General features: G+C 50.6%; 1 protein-coding gene across 1 annotated transcript in view; it reads left to right on the forward strand.

Annotated features, from left to right (window-relative positions):
• Window positions 1–3,255: 3,255 nt before the first annotated feature.
• The window catches only part of nhsa (Nance-Horan syndrome a (congenital cataracts and dental anomalies)), a 55,478-nt gene continuing 41,438 nt past the window's right edge, over window positions 3,256–17,295 (forward strand). The window contains exon 1 of the mRNA XM_076045278.1: window positions 3,256–3,740. Within this exon, the coding sequence (XP_075901393.1) occupies window positions 3,461–3,740 (280 nt within the window). The 5' untranslated portion in view covers window positions 3,256–3,460. The remainder of the gene's footprint in view (window positions 3,741–17,295) is intronic.

The raw sequence follows: 17,295 nt of genomic DNA on the forward strand, positions 1-17,295 counted from the left end.
TTGCAGCCATCAGCTGACTTTTGGCCTCTTTAGACAAAAAGTCACAGCCTTGAAAAGACCCACTTGCATGACGCTGGATAAAACTGCATCACGCCAGCAACGCCTCAGGCCCGGGAATCAAACCCACAACCTTCTCCTGGCTGTAAGGCGACAAGCAGCAAAACAATATCTGGCGCCTGCATCGGTTGCAGTACCGTGCACGCTCGGCGCACGCCACATCTTGGCACAGGGCCGGCCGGCCGGCCCGCCTGCACTATAAATACTGTTTAAAAAGTGGCTGGTTTGTATTTCATGACGGCAGCTGCGCGGGCCGAGAAAACTATACGTGTGGGACATGTGTCGCTCTGGATGAATGGTAGTTTGATTTAATTACCGGCTGTAGCGAGCGGTGCGCGGTCAGCAGTAACGGTGTTGTCATTATTATTACTATCATCATCATCCGCTCGGGTCGCGTTATGGATCGCTGTCAGGATGTAAAGGGGGCGGAGCCATTGTGAAGGAACGTCGAGAAACGAAGGAATAAAGAGAGCGGCGATGGGTTTTGACGAGCCAAGTTCACAGCAAACCCTCCACCTCAGCCAGGGCAACGCCTCCACCCCCCCTCCCCCTAACCTCTCCCCCTCCCCCTCCCACCGCTCACGACAAAGATTAGTGGCCCTTTGTGCGTTCAAGTTGGGCCCTTTTGTGGCCGCCTCCATGACTCAAAGATGACGCCATGCGCCGCTTCCCTGGCCGCTGCTTTGTCCCCCGCGCCCGGCGGCTTTGCAAAGGTTGCAACTTCAGCTGTGGACTTTAGCCGGGCCACAGGAAGCGCTTTCAGGCCGCCCCCTCTCTGCTGATGCTGGGCCTTTCACCCCGCTGGGATTTAGCTAAACACTCATTCAGCAAATGTGAATGAAGGCCGGTCGGGCTCGGCGCACGCAGGACGGAGCCACGGGCGCGGAAGTGATGAGGTGGAAGTGGAGCCCCGAGACGCTGCCTGGCCGCTTCGAGTCGATTAAAGTTCGAAAATAGTTTGTTTTTTGGGTTTTTTTTTCGTCTTTTGTGACGCGAGGAGACGGAGGGAGTGAGGGAGGGAAGGAAGGAAGGAACATCCACCCAGAGACAACGACCTGTCGCCGTCTAAATATACCTCATCTTTTGCCGTGAGAGAATCTCGCCCATAAATATTTCTGACCTCAGAAGTTTTTCTCTTTTTTTCCCCCGTCCCATCATGCCTCTACTTTCAACAACTCACCCGACCACCTCAGCGTAAATAATAGAAGCGATGTAATGGCTTGTCCAGGTTAGCTGATGAGAGCTCTCTGTGTGTGTGTGTGTGTGTGTCGTCATCGCCAGAAATAAGACGACTAAAATAGCTGTTGTTTTAATGAACGAGGCTGTGCTGTGCCGTGATGAATGAATCTTTTCATACGTACTGTACATTACACACAACAACAGACACGCATACTTTAAAGTCCCAGTTGTCAGTGTTCTGTGATTGGCCAAAATAAGCCTTTTAAAACAAACAAAAAAATACAAAGCATACTTTGAACCCACAATCAAAATAAAGTGATGTGTTTTTTCTAAATGCAATTGATATAACTTGCTAATTCAAATAGTGGATTTTTATCACTGTCTGTAATGATTTTGAAAGGAAGAGTCAGTTGTTTATCTTTTAGTCATCAAGTCACTGGAATGTCAGTGCGATGGTGCTTTATTTAACTGGATTTTATTCTCTGCCTCTGTCCCGACAGCTCTCTACCTCCTCTTCTTGCTCCACTTTTCAGAAAGTCCTGGAAACCAACCTTTTGTGATATCACAAAGGGCGCAGGTGCACTTCTCTCTTTTTCCCCAGGTGAGGGACCACACCCCCTGGCAGCTGATGGCTCCCTCCCCAAGACCTCCTCGTTCTATTTTTTTTTTTTGTCTCCTTTCAAGCACGCGAAGGTCCGGCAATGTGTCAAGAAAGGTCAAAGGTTAAATGACGAAGATGAAGACAGTTTAACCTGGAAACTATAGAAAATATATCAATGTAGAAAATCCTCTTCTTCGCAGAATACAAACTAGTGGCTTCAGGGAGATGTTACAGAGCTGACAAAGGAGGAAACAAGCTCTCCACCCTCCCAACATTCATGACTCTTCTGTCTGACTCTTCAACTTTCAGAAGTCAGTGAATCCTAAATTCAATGGGTCTTTTCTCAACAATGCACCTCTGCACTTCAGGTTATGATAGAAATTATTTTAGATAAAAAATACATTTATTTTTTATTGTTAACAGAGTCAAGTGTAACAGTGTCAGTGTTGTTGGGATTACTCCATGAAAGTAGTTCAGCTACTGATTGCTGATTACTCCTTTAAAAAGTAATCTAATGACTTTTTTAACTACTTTGTTTCATAAGTAATCAATTACTAATTACTAATTAATTTAGTTTAAAAAAAAAAAGATAAAGCAACAGTTGAGAATGTCTTGTTTCCTGCACATAACGTACAACAAAGCACAATATTCTTTGGTTTAGATGAGATGAACTCAGAATAATGTTTGTATTTCCAGCTACAAACACAATCACTGTTTTTTTCTTTTGCCGCCACCAGGCTTGTTTTGGTGCGTCGTTGCATATCAGTGACGTTGCATGCACGGCTGCATCATCAATCGCTGTTTTCAGTTGTTTTTCCAAATTTCAGATGAAATGATCATGATTTGATTACTAGTTTTGCCACTGTAATCCTGTTACATTACTCTGTTACTAAAAAAAGTAGCTTAATTAAAGTAGTGGATTACCTAGTCATTTATTACTCGCCAACACCGAACAGTGTAACAGTGTTGTGGTTGTTTTTAATGTCATTGTTATTTTAGTTTTGTTTTCACGTAATCTGTGCTTGTTTTGCCCTTTCCTGTCAATTTCCTTTTTTGTATTTGTTTTAATCACAGAACTGTCTCACAACAGTGAAGTCTACCCTCGCCCTTTACGGTTGTCCCTCTGACTTTCTCCTTGTTAGTCGGATCATGAAAGAATCAAACTGTTTTCATTCAATTGCTTTTGTTCAACAATAAATAAATAAAACGATTCAGGTCTGATCCTTCGCATTCCTGCCGTGTGTAACCTGAATCGTGCTGGTGGTGCTGTTCCCCTGCCGTCCTGTGTCCCAGCAACAGCGGCGGGCTGACGCGCTCCGGATTCACCGGCTCGCGGTGATCCAGTCCAGGTTTCCGCTACCACCGGTTTTTTAAAAACCACCTCTTTACTTTAGAGAAAAACACAGCGGCATCGGGGACAGCAGATGACCCGGCGCGGCCGCCCGGAGCACAGCAGTGAGTCCCTCTCTCACACAGATGAAAGGATGGGGGGGAGCAGCAGCAGCAGCAGCAGCAACAGCAGCAGCAGCAGCAGCAGCAGCAGCTGAGCTCCGCCGCCACCGGATCAGGCTCCGGATCAGGGGAGAGACGCGCTCGCTCCGGCTGGAGGATTTCTAAGCAAACATGCCGTTCGCCAAGCGGACCGTGGAGCCGCAGCTGCTGTGCAGGTACCGGGTGCCCAACGAGGAGGGCGCGCTCTACGAGGACCTGGTGTCCGTCAGCAATGTGTCGCTGTCCCGCAGCCTGCGGCAGCTGTCGGACCTGGCCCGGCACGCCTGCTCCATGTTCCAGGAGCTGGAGGGCGAGCTGGCGGCCACCGGCCAGCGGGTCCGGCGGCTGCAGGGCAGGATCGGGCAGCTGCAGCAGACCTGCGCCGAGCTGGACCCCAAGCAGGAGGCAGTGCGTGAGTAATCCCTCTCAGTCTCAACCTCTCTCTCTCTCTCTCCCCCCTTCTCTTTCTCTTTCTATCTTTTTTTATTGCTGTTATTTCTGCGTATTTTGAGGAGGCGCGCGAGTAGACACGGTGCTCCGCGCGCAGCGTTTTGCTTGGAGTGAGTGGCGCAGATAAATAAAGTGATACAAGTTCAGTCCACCTCGGAAAGTAAACACCCCGAGTTTAAAAGAGGGAATAAATCCTAAAACTCTCTTAATTTTGTCATGTTTTGGAGCTCGTGTCAGACCTTCCTCTCAGAATCCTTTTGGGTTTGTTTTTTTTTTCCTGAGTGGGTTTCTCAGACTCTCTCTCGCGCTCTCGCGCTCTCTTCCCACGAGTAAGGAAAGGGGCGTATGGCCTGGAATCCGTGCCAGCAAATAGTTTATGGCTTTTTGTTATTGCAGTAAGAGGCTGTCCAGTTATTAGACCGGTCCGAGAGGCTGCGAGCCAGCAGCGCCAGGACTCCTCCGGTCTCTGTGTAATTGCGGTGAAGTTACGGCAGAGTTTTACTGATGACGCACGTCGGGGCAGCAGCAGTGTGTGTGTGTGTGTGTGTGTGTGTGTGTGTGTGTGTGTGTGTGTGTGTGTGTGTGTGTGTGTGTGTGTGTGTGTGTGATTTAATCCCATAATGGCCACTTTCCCTATCTATCTATCTATCTATCTATCTATCTATCTATCTATTTATCTATCCATCTGTCTATCTGTCTTTCTGTTTGTCTCTCTGTTTGTCCCTCTGTCTATCTCCCCTGCTCTCTCTTGACCTCCCCACTTGATGTGCTGAACTCTGCGTGGCCGTCGGTGAAGAATTCATGAGGCTGATAACACAGCGTGTGGCCACAGCCTCTGCCTCCCCTCCAGGGGTCACCGGAGGGGTCGCATCATACTGATGTTGGGGGAGGAGGAGGAGGAGGAGAAGGAGAGGGTGCGGGCGGGTAGGGGGTGGGGGACGGGTTAATTCTCTAACAGGAAGCACTTAACAGGCCTGTGCACCCCCACCCCGTCCACCTGGGACAAATCCTGCTGGATTGGGGTTGGGGGGGGGGGGGGGGTTCTGCAAGTCTGTGCACGCTCCCCGGACTCTGCTTCCTGCTTCCTGTGGTCTGTGGACGGGGTTGGTTTGCCTCAAGCCCCCCCCCCAATCCCCCCACCACCCCTCCCTCTCCTCACCCTGCATCGATTCTTCTTCTCCTTCTTCTCCTTCCCCGGCCCTCCGAGGCTCTCGTCGAAGATTAGCCGACCATTACCCCGGCCCGATGAGCTGACCGCTCGCATCACGTCACGCCCGGGGTCGTCTCCCCGGGTTCCTGCGAGCGCGGGGCGGCTCCGTTTTCCCCGCTCGCCGGCAGACAGTCGGGAGTCTGATCCAACGTGGCTCCATCGGTTTGTATTTGCCGGTCGGGGACTTTTGCGGCGAGTGTCAAGCCCTTGATCATGTGTGACGGCGGATCTTGTTTCTCCTGAATTTATGGCTGTTTTTTTTTTTTTTTTTCTCCCTCCGCCCCGCTGGCTCCGGCCCACTGAGCGCTCTGCCAGACTCCGTGCTAATGGATTTGTGAAGGTATTTTTTGATAAAGCCGAACCGCGGAATCGGTTTGCACAGCGGCAACTTCAGAGCAGCGGCGGCGGCGGCAGCGGCAGCAGCAGCAGCGGCTCTCAGCCGGCGCAGGAACCTCTGAGATCTGAGAGCTTCAGGGCCTCTGGTGCTTTGTGTGTCATGCAGAAGGTCCTGACTGCCCCCTGCACCCTCCCCACCAAAAAAAAAAATCAAAACATTCTCCTGCCTGGAAAAGCCTAATTGCTCTTAATTGTGCTTTTCACATTAATGGTGTCAGGGGCAGCCTCAAACAACAGCAGCCGCCACTAATCTGAATGACAATCGGTGTAAATAGAGCAGCGCTGGGGGGGCGGGGGCTGGGCGGCCACTGCGGCCTCGTCTCCGGCCCAGCGGCAAGCGGCCGCAGACACCTCGCTGCGTCACACAGTGACGGCAGCTCTCGCATCTCACGTTGACCCGAGGCCGACTTCACGGGACTTTTTCTCCAATCTGTTGGACTCAAGTCACAAAAAAAAAACAAAGCACGAAAGCCGATTGGGCAACGTTTCTGCCTGTCAGATTTCAAAGTGGACCAAATCTGATCGATTGCTTCCAGTTTCCTTCTTTACTTCCTGTTTGTCACCTCTTGAAGAACTTAAGAAAAAGAAGCTGATTGATGTTCGGCCACTTTGCGCTTTGGCCTTGGTGAGAGCTCAGCAAGATGGATGAGTGAGATTTCTGACGGGAGAAGCTCAGCAATACAGCAGCTGTTGTGTTTACTGTTGTGTGTCTGTGTGTGTGTGTGTGTGTGCGTGTGTGTGTTTGTGTTTTGCACACATTCTTGGTGTTTTGCCGCTGACACATTCGGGTCAAACAACTCGACTCCTTTGCAGTGTCTCGTTTCATCCGCAAGCGAAACCTTTCTGAACGGAGACGCTCTGATAAAGTGACTCCTTGCCGCCGTTGAGTCGTGATTGACGCGATGGAATCCCACCGTCGAGTGGTGCACAAGTCCTGCCTTGATGACGATGAAAACGAGAGACTTTTTCCGCCGTGTTTGAACTCATCCCCATGCGTGAAATAAAAAACCTGTTGGCTTCGCTCAACTGTGTCGCAGTTTAAACTCGCTTTCTGTCTCGGATGACGGGCGTAAATGGCGTCGGATGGGACGGGTTGTCTTTGGAGTATGTAAACAAAACACAACTGAAAAAAAAACATGCACGCGCATACCCCCGCCGGGTTATTTTTAGCCTTTGCTGTCAACAAGCGACAGCAACAACAATTATCTTGTTTTTCCCGGATGTTGTAACTGTGTCTCTGTTGGCTGCAAAGGAAAAACCTCTACAGGTCAGTTGTGTTGATGTTTTTTAAAGAGGTTTTAGATGTACTAGAGTGAGTAGTAAACTCTGAGCTGCTACTAAATGTCTTTGCTTTTTTTTTTTTTGCATTTACACAAACAAACGCACTACTGGCCTGCATCGTGTGTGTGCCAGGCCAGTAGTGCGCACACAGCAAAACAGCAACACACGAGTGCCACCATTGCGTTCCACCGCAAAGCTGAGACGGCAAACAAACAAACAAACAAACAAACAAACAAGGTCGAGAGGTCGAGAGGTCGAGAGGTCAAACCGCAAGGAAAGTGTGTAAAACGCGTGTACTAACGCGACACTCGTCCGTCCCGGTGCTGGAGCTCTCCCTGCTCAGGGTGTCAGGTTATGCCGTAACACCCGTCGCCTGACCTCCAGACTCCAGAACGAGTCGAGCGAAAGATCCTCCGACGTCAAAGCGATAAAAGCCCCGGCGCTCCTCCTCGCAGACGTCATGTCGCCCTCGTCGCGACTCCGAAGCCGCAACGACCCGGCGGCTCGTGGAGCGACGCGCGCCGTCTGCCCGGCGGTCGGCGGTGATGACACGTTATCAGTCCGCCGCGTTGCAACACGAGACCTCAGCGTGGCTTCAGCGCTCCTCGTAAAAATGCTTACAAAGCAGAGGCTGTAATTCAGCCAAGGCTTATAATCAGGACAAATGTGCGCGTATAAATATTTGATTCCAGCTCTTGGTTACACAAAGGAGGTTTTCCATCGGCCACACACACACGCGCACACACACACACACAAGGATAACCAAGTCACTCTGACTTTCAAATTGCCTTTGAATGTGTTTTAATTATGTGATCCGTTTACGTTTTGTTTTTTTTTACGTTTGGCCCACAGTGGCTGTAACAGCACATGGCACCGTCACTTTTGCACAAAAAGTACGTGTTTCGAGGCCGAGGCTGCATGACACAGCTACTAAAAGAACCGAAAGGAAAGAAATTCCAGGAAGTGGCTAATAAACAGCGCAAGGCGTCACTTTCTCCCCATGTTGGACGTTTTCCGAGGTTCCCCTGCCTCTTGGACCTGGAATCCAACTTCAGCCGTCCGTGTCGAAGGACGTAGCCGCTCGTGAAACACAGGGAAAAAAAGATCCATCTTCCGGAGGTGCGACGGACCAAGAGCTGTCGAGCTGAACGGGGAGAAAACAGATTATGTAAGACTGTTGCTCGAAACCACGTGTGACGCAGTGTTCGGGAGTGACCGGCCAACTGCCCCAAGCAGTTTCTTGTTCGCCTCAAGGCATTTTGTGCTTTCTCTCTCTCTCTCTCTCTCTCTCTCTCTCTCTCTCTCTCTCTCTCTCTCTCTCTCTCTCTCTCTCTCTCCGCTGTGCCGCTTTTTTCCTCGCTCGTTTTCACAAACCCTCCGGCGAGACGGTGCAGGCTTGTGTTGGTGCTCATCAGCCTTGTTTGCCGCGGGGTTTTTTTTTTTTTTTTGGTGCGGTTACAGCGCAACAAACTGGAGCAGAAAAACACATTAGCCTGCTAAACGTCCGCCCCGTCTGAGCTGAATTGATTGGCCGCAGCCATTACTGGGGGCTTTGATTTACTTAAGCGAGGACGCGGCCACTCGATGTTCGCCGCATCCGAGGTCAATATCACAGCGTGTCGGGATGCACGGAAGGGACGCATGTCGAGTGGAGAGGAAAGGCAGGGCGACGCAATCAGCCAGGCCGCTTCACCAAGGAGCTGGAGTCAGCTGCCAGTTTTAGCCTCTTTGTTCAAAAGGAAGTTTAAGGCCCCAAATGATGTAAAACCCAAAGACCGTGTGATTTAGGCCCATCCTTTGACTCCACTGCACGACCCACCTTATGATGCGAAACACCAACGCCAACAAGCACCACCAACGAGTCAACAAAGCATCGGATTTAGCAGGAGGCTGCGAACAGAGGGCTAAACATGCTGCTTTCTGCAGAGGGTTTTTCTCAGGGCGGCTTCGCTGGAGTGGAGAAATAAAGATCTGGATATGACATGAGATTTAAGAACAATAGAGCACAGATGAATGAATTTAGGAGGACAATCTGGAGGAGAAGCCGGATCTTCATCTCGCCTTTTGTTCTCCCCTCCTCAGACTGTTTGCATATTTGCGCAGGTCCAGACAACCTGCCGTGGATATTTCACCCCAGCTAATTATAGAGCAGATCCTGAGAGTCGCTCATTTATTCCTGCAGCTTCCCTTCCTCCCCCTCCCTCCTCCTAGACAAAGCCCGAGGAGATGATAGTGATGTATGCGTGTGATGCTGAGCCCAGTTGTTTTCATTCATTCGTCATCCGCCAGGTGCTGCCTCACTTTCCAAAAAGTTTAGAATCAGTACTTTTTTGTTTTTGGCTCCACTGGTGACCTTGTGGACCTTGCAACACTAACAGCTGTATCAGCTACCTAATTGTTGTAATTTCTTAGTTGTTGTTTTTTTTTTTTTTTGTTACTTCCTGTCCATAAACTGAGGGATTTAGGATTAATTTTGTGCAGGTCTCAGTCCCTTCGGTCCCTGCTGTGCTGGCTTTGCTCTGCGAACCATTCTGCTAAGTCAGGCATTCCGAAAAAAAGGGGGGAAAAAGAGAGAAGAAGAAGAAGAAGAAGAAGAAGAAGAAGAAGAAGAAAGCCCGTGACCAGGAAACCGCTGCTCTCGCTTGCACTTGAGGGACCTTGCACCCCACACGTGCTCCCCTCTAAACGCTCCTGGAAAAAGGACCTGGTGACTCCAGCCGTGTTTATTTATGGAAGGAGGCGTCCTGTTCAAATTAAGGTGAAGGTTTTTCTTTTGCCCCGCCGCGGGGAAAATGTGTGAGTGATTACACTTTGCATTCCTGCGGCGGGACCCTCCGCAAGAGCAAGTGCCGCTTGAGTGCGGCGTGGGCGTCGCTGCGTGCGCTCGCCCCGAAGGTCCCTGCGGTGGTCCGCCGTGCGTCCATCCTCCGGTATGAAGAGGAACCAGCGTTTGTGTGTGTGCAGGGGGGGGCTGCAGGCTGCGCTTGCGAAAGACCCCTGGGCGTGTTTGTGTAACGGTGGGAGAAATTAAAACTCCCGTTTGCTGTCCGGTTCTTTCTGCCGCCGCAGGAGTCGGAGGGCGGCGATGAGCCCCAATCGCCCCAGAGGTGCTTTACACAAACAAGTGTTGAGGTCTGGTGCTGGGAGGAGCTTTTAATAGAATTTTTTAGCATTTTAGCAGGGGTATTTGTTCTGCATTAAGATGTTTTCCTGGTCACTGAGCGCTCATCGACACTGCAGTGTCTTGACTAAGACGATGACCCTCCAACAAACAGCAACAAATGGCAAGTTAAAGTGTTGCAGTCGTCAAGTAGTTCCGCAACATCGCCGGTCCTTGCTAACGTCGCTTTGCTAATGTTGCTACGCTAATGTAACTTTCTAATGTCCGCATTCACACTCACCTTATCCCACCCTCTTCTTTGTCCCCCTTCTTGTGTTTTTTTCACAAGAGTTTTACACTCCATGTCTTGTTGTCTTTTTTTTTTTTTTTTTCCTGTGGCAACGTTACAGCGCCACCGCAGGCCTGGCATGTATAATACAGCGATTTTCAACATTTTTTTTTAACAGACAACACACATTTCTTGTTTCAAGTCGGTGTTTACAGGACAGTTTTTCAAACGTAAACATTTTTCCGCCCTGTGTGGAAGAACTCTCACTAAGAAGCCCCGCCCCCTCTCTAGCAGTCATTACTCTTTATGGAGTTGCAGTCCAGTACTGGGAGGAGGGTGGAGGGAACAATCCAAAAAGCCTGTCCTTAAAAAGGAGGCGGCGGGTGGGGGGACAAAGTCATCCGCCCCTCCTCCACCGCCTCAAAAGCCTGCTGACCTCAAACCCCCTCTTACCCTCCGCCCCCACCCCCACCCCCCAGCACAGTCGCCATCCAAACACAAAAGAGCAAACACAGCCGCCACCCACATCTTACCGCCCGCCCTCTGAAGACGTGACCGGCCAATTAGAGTGGATTTAATGTTTGACACGATGCTGAATGGCCACAGGTCAGCGGAGCAGAGCCCCGGTCAGGAGCAGGGGATTATTAAAGTGTCAAAGTCGACTCAATAACTCCAACACGGCCTCCAGATCCTGGTTGTCACTCAGCGGCCTGCAGTAGCTGAGCTGTGACGTCCCGGTCAACTCCTTTTTTGGTGTTTTTGCTCTTGAACTTTGGTTTTTCCCAAGAATCCTCTCAGTTTATCCCTTTGTTTCAGTGTTGAACCATTGTGGCTGCTTTTAAAAGGCCATATAGCCAATATAAGCTTGTGTTTTTTTTTTGTTTTTTGTTCTGCACCAAAAGCTGTTTACGACCCGCAGTCCTTTGATTGGGACCCACATGTTGCCGTTATTCAGGATTTCCCTCGAAGAGGAAAAAAAACCCAACCCAAACGATTCTGATGTCTGGTGACTTCAATCCAGACCAAACTGGGCGCGCTCAGTCTGCCGTTTACAACATCTCGCCACATTCTTCGCCGTGGCAACCTGGGGAAATATTGACAGCCCACAGTGCCGTAAAACTGTTGCCCTTTGTCTGGGGGTATTTTAAGCCCACCTGCGTGGGCTTTCCCACCGCCGGCTCCAAGGCGACTTTTTTTGCCCTGGCGTCGTCTCCCTCCACACGCCGGCCGCCACCGCCGCCGCCACCATCAACAAAGGCCGACTTAAGTATTATGCAACAGGATGATTCCTTCAGAAATGTGAAGATGCACCTCAGGATCTGAGCTGGCTTTGGTGGGGGGGGGTGGAGAAGATGAAAAGGTTTCAGATTTCACATCTTCGGCTGGGTGGTTCAAACAAAGAGTCGCCTGGTTGGTCGATGGGAAGTGAAGAATCCAAGATGCCGGAGTGGAAGGAATGAAAAGATGGTGAAGGGTGAAGAATTTTCCCCCCCCCCAAAAAAACACCACTTTACTGTTTGTGTGTGTAGAGGAAACCTTTTTGTTTTCACCCCCAGCTCTTCCTTTTTCTCTGACAATGTCCTTTGTGAGCTGATGTTTGTCTGAGCGACCTTATCTCCTAAAGAAACACCAGACAAAAGACAGACAGTGCTGCCTTGAGATCACCTGACAGTCTGCATATGTGGTTGGATGTGAATGGGATTGTTTTGAAATAGAATGAATTTGTGGACTTGGTGATTGAAAATATACTGAAATATACTCTCATTCATTTGGAAGACTGACAGGCTGATCACTCTGTGCAGCTTTTTAGCCCAAAAGCAACACAACGGACAACTTACTAAAGCACTCTCTGGGCACTTTAGGAGTGTCCAGAGTGCGTCAGAAGTGGAAAGTGAGTCACTAGTGTGTCGGCGCTTCATCGGGAAGGAAATGCGTGCGAGTAGGCAGCGTTTGCAGCCTTGCAGGTGTTTCGGCCGGAATTTGGCTGGAATGTGAACCCTCCCCTTATAAATGAAGGAAGGTTAGGGTTCAAAGGTCAAAAAGAAGCAGCCTCATCAGCCGCCCCCTGCCTGTGTCTTGTTTGCTGCACTTCTTTGAAACGCTCGGACTGTGTTGCAATGAGCCGCCTCCCTCTGACTCCCGTCTCCCTTTCAACCTCTGGCTGATAAACTCCCGCAAATTTTTGTTGGAAACTTCACACAAAGAATTTTCCAACGGTACTTTTGGTCTCTAGCTTGTTTATGAACTCTACTGAAAAATGGGGAGCGTCTATATTTGTGACTGGCTTCCCTTTTCAGAAATTGTGTCTGTGCTGTAACTCCCTTTGTGACCTCAGACAGGGCACCCACACCTCTCTGGGGTTATTGACCACAGCCCCTGCCAGGTGTGAAAATCATTTTTTTTGTTTTTCTGTGCTAAATGCCGTGCTTTTTATTTTTCTCTGGAGCTTTGTGGGTAATTCATTGTGAAAAAGTGACCTTCAGTAGTTGTGTGTATCCTCTAAGCCGCCTCTCTGGAGAGGAGACTGCTGTCCTGGGGGTCTTCACTCATCACACTTCTTCACGCACTCTGTTAAGGCTGTAGCGTCAGCGGCGGGCGACCTGCAGCCTGCTGCCACTCTGTTTGTGGACGATCTGAATCCTGCGTCTCGTCACCTCAACACCTCCACCCCCTTGGCAGCGCAGGGGGACGTGGGGGAGGCGGCCTGCTGGCTTTCACCTCTCGCCGCCGCGCTCATTCAGCGTTGAGGGAAAGAGGCCGACTGGACTCTTATCTTGGAGGGAAACCAAACAGCGAGATAACGGAATCGCGCGCAAAAGCGAAGTCGTTTGATTGCGTGAGCCGCAGCACCGAGGACGACCCGAGGCCGGCGCACGCAAGTCAGCCCCGTCCTGCGCCGGCTTTTGTTCCCGCCTCCTTTATCCCCTCCTCTTCTGGGACATTTCCTCCCCGCCATCCGGATTCATCTTTTATCCTTGCCAGTAATTTCTGTGCCTGCCTTCGTCCCGGGGCACTTGGTATACTCTTGTCCTCTGCCTCCCTCACTCCCTCCCTCGCACGCCCATCTCCGTATCCCAGTTTCCTATTCTGACATTCAGCCAGACACGCTCCCAGCAGCCCCACTGGGAAGACACCGACCTGCTATGGAAGGAGGAGGAGGGGGGGGGGGGGGGGGGGGTGGGAGGGAGGGCCAGTAAAAAGTGCTCAGTGCCCATAAAAATGGATGACCTACTCTCTCTGTGACTCTCGGCTCTTCAGCGAGCCAATCTGTGAATCTGAGTCCATGTGAACATCAGCCCGCCAGCCAATGACGGCGAACTGGTTCATATTTTGAACAGCTTCCGGTGTATCAATCAGCGACTTGTAGTAAATGAGAGGCCAAGCTTATCTCAGCTGATCAAAAGGCATCTTGACACTGGGTCATAAAAGATGTTTCCTTGTGTGTGTGTGTGTGTGTGTTCATGTAGATACACCAACCGTGGGAATACCCTGAGGTATGAGACGGATCAATAGGTGAAAGTGTTCACACCGAATGCGGCACTGCAACAAAGGCCAAAGTCCAAGGCAAAATCTTCACTTTGAGGAGTGTCTGAGCAACCCGCACACATGTGCTGTTGATTGGAAACTCTTAGACCCATGCAAAGACGACCTTAGCATCCAAACCATGTGACAGACAAGGAAAAGGTGATTCACCGCACTGTTGAGTTAAAAAAAAAAAAAAAAAAAAAAACGAGGGAAGTAAATTGAATTAGGGAGAGAATAAAACAGGATTTGTGGGGGGAAATAATGATCTGAGATACACTCCTGGTCTGCCGTCGGGCTTCTTGGCCTTCTGGGAATAGAGGAATTCCTCCTCGGCCAATCAATCCTTCACATGAGTTTCCCCTCCACGGGAAGATTTAGTAACTGCTCCGGAGGCTCCGCCCCTGGGAAGCTCACCAGGGGCCTCGGAGGGAACTTCCAGCGGCACCCGGACGGGCGGTTGTCGTGGCGACGGGCTGGTTAAATGGCCCCGTACCCCACCTGTTGATGTCCCGACACGCCCGGACTCTTTATGTTTCCCAAAGTAGCGTCTCGCTCTCAACAATGCCCTAATTGGACTGTGGCGAACTGCAGACGTATTCACTGTACACTGGCCACCGTTAAAAAAAAAAAAAAGCGGCCGTTGTTGCACTGAGGTCGGAGACGACGGCGTCTGGTGTGTGTGTGTGTTTGTAATTTGTGGGAAAATGAAATAGTATTTGAGGGAGGAAACCAGTTTTGTGTCCTCCACGCCGTCGTCGCCGTCGTTCTGTAACGGTTTTGGCAGCGGTTGGTTGTTGGGAAACGAGCCACCGCAGAGCGACGCTCTGTTTGACTGCCAGGCTTTATTTTATATACACAGCGACGCGTAAATCAATCTCGGTTTTGTTTTGTTTTGCTTTTTTTTCTTCTCAGCCATTGCTAAAGGAACAGGAATAATCAAAGCCAGGAACATGACTGGCGAGCGCTGACGTCCCGCTCTGGCCGGATTGTTTTTTGGAGGGAGGAGGATTAACTGGATCTCCAGCTCGGTGACGGGAACAAAATATGCCATGAAACACATCGTTTAAGTTGATATAGGCGGAGTTTTCCCAAAACGTCCTAATTGTGAGAGCAGTTCAGAGGGGAAATTTAAGACTTTCACTTTCTCAAAATGAAACCCGATCGGCCTCCAACAAGATTTACCCTTTTTTAGCGATTTTATATCCTTGCTTTTGTTTTCCACCAAGCCCTAGAGAGACGGTGCCTGGAAATAGCTTCATTTTCTTTCCTTTTTTTTTTTTTTTTTTTTTTACAACGACTCATTTATGGGAAACTGTTGGCCCCTGGTTGCATCACAGGAGCAACAAGGGCGACTGAGAAATGTGTTCACATCAGCTTGTCTGAGCAGAGGAATCCCTCGGGCTGCATCTGATATAGTAGCTAGACGCGGGAAAGTACCCGAAGGTGCTGCCTGGCGCTGTTGTTGCTGTTCCGAGCTGATAGGACCCATCTGTGGGCTGTGTGTCTTTCTTATTGAAAACGACAACTTCTTTGCACTCGCCCTCTTCTTAAAAAACTCTTATTACCCCTAAGCAAACATGACACTATCTGTACATTGCCAAATAAACTAATCCAGGTTGTGACTGCCGTTTGTTATGAGTGATGAAAACACAAAGATCGTCCAGGGTTAGGCAGGATTCAACAAGTAGGCAGGGGGATTTTTGTGGGTTCCACAAAACGACTTGCTATCGTGTGGTTTATTTCGCTGCTTCAGTTCATTGAAGCAATCGACTCCCCCGATTAAGACGGTGACGACCTGTGATGGTCTCGGGGGAGTTTGGCCCAATAGGAAACGCGGCTTCCACTCCCAGACGTCCCAGTAAACTGCAGCAACATGGGTACAAATGACCCCGAACTCTCTGCCGAACAGGCAGAGACGTTTGTCTGCGCAACATCCAGACACCAAGGCTCTTGAACGGGAGCCTTGAACAGCGGCCATGCTGACGCCGACTGGAGCCAACTGCTGCCCTGGCGGCTGTCTCTCAGTCTCTCCGAGTCTCTCTGGCGGCCGAATGTCTGGCTTGAGTTTGTGTGGGACACAAAGGCTCTCGTCCTCGCCGGGAGACGCCAGAGTCGCGGCTGCGCTTCTACTTCACTCCATGCTCCGGCGACCAATCGTGGTCCTAGCCCTTGATGGGGTTGAGGGATGTCGGGGGGGTAGCGTGCCCCTGCCCACTCCATTCGGCAGTCACCTCGGCAGCCGTTTCCTTCAAAGGAAGCAATGCACTGGAAGGAAAACTGTGAAAGAGCTCGACGGCTGATTGATCGGAGCTCTTTTTAACGACACGTGTCCTCGACGCCCAGACACACCTTTTACTGCCCTGTCTGATTGCGACCGGCGCGGCACCGGCTTCTTACAGAGGCGCCTCATTTGTCACGTCACGCGTTTATGACCGTCGATGACAAAATGAAATAAAACGGCCGGGCCGCGTCGTTTGTCCAGCCTCGACTGACCCTCTGGCCGGTCTGAACAGGGCGGCACCCCATTGGTGGGGCACAGCTGCCCGTTGGGGTCAGTGTCCTCTCGGAGGCAGCGTAAATAGGCGGATCAAAAGGAGGTGGGGGGGGGTGGGGGGGGGGTCGGGAGGATAACAGGTCGTAACCAGAAGCACATGTCCAGGGAGGTGGAGGAGAGCGGGCGTGAAAAACCTGCCGGCGTGTTATTGTGGACTGCACATCATAATAAACTGCATTCCAAGGTGAGGCTGGAGGATTGTGATGACTTAACAAAAGGGCCCCGCTTTGTGTGCGCGTGCGTGTGCATGTGTGTGATCTGAACCAGATCTTATCAGGTTAAAAAGACTGACTGGGATGTGGGAACCTGGGCGACTGTGTCCGGGACCATCTGTGACTCTGCAGATGGTGGTTAAAGTGGGCCAGTGTGGGAGCCAGCCGACCTGCCTGCCTGATGTCTGCACACACTGCAGGACAATGGAGATTACGGGTGTCTGATCTCTTGTCTGAGGGGATGCGGGGAGGGGGCGGTAACACACACACACACACACACACACACGCACGCACGCACGCACGCACGCACGCACGCACGCACACACCATCCCTCCACTGGTTGGCACTGCACCTGTGTGACTCAGGTTTATTAGCAGGAGTGCAACTTAGCAGGTGTTTTTGCTCTCGCTGTTTGGCGGCCACACGCCCTCACGGCTCGTTGTCAGGAACGTCGGGCCCTTCAGCTTGAGGTCTGCGGCTGTTGACGATACTCGCTGGGAATAATGGACGGAGCAACCTTCAAATCAGTCAAAGGTCTAATATCATCGCTTTGTCGTTAGCCGCCGGTTGTTGGCTCGTTGTGCAAGCCGGCTTTCGCAAGAGTCTCGCTGCGCGTGTCAGACAATATAAATTGGATGTTTTGTGTTCAGATATTACACAATGTCTTTAATCATTTTTCAGATCGTGTCAAAGGAGCCGCTCGCAGGATTTAGCAGCACCTGATAGTGCAGTTTTGATGTCAATCCAATTTTCCCGACATCCTTCTTGATACGTGGCAAGAAAGGTTGCCTTTGATGTTAATTAATCAATTTTACAATGAAAACACAACAGTGTTTGTCTTGCCGGTTATAATCACCCCTGAAAATCAGCTGCTTTGCATATCAGCTGACCAACATCAGTGTGACTGACTGGGTGATTATTCTCACGCTGCAAGCCTGCAGCAGCTCCGC

Source organism: Nelusetta ayraudi, unplaced genomic scaffold (assembly GCF_046127955.1).
Source record: "Nelusetta ayraudi isolate G7.1 ecotype Tasmania unplaced genomic scaffold, CSIRO-AGI_Nayr_v1 ptg000084l, whole genome shotgun sequence".
NCBI classification, from domain to species: Eukaryota; Metazoa; Chordata; class Actinopteri; order Tetraodontiformes; family Monacanthidae; genus Nelusetta; species Nelusetta ayraudi.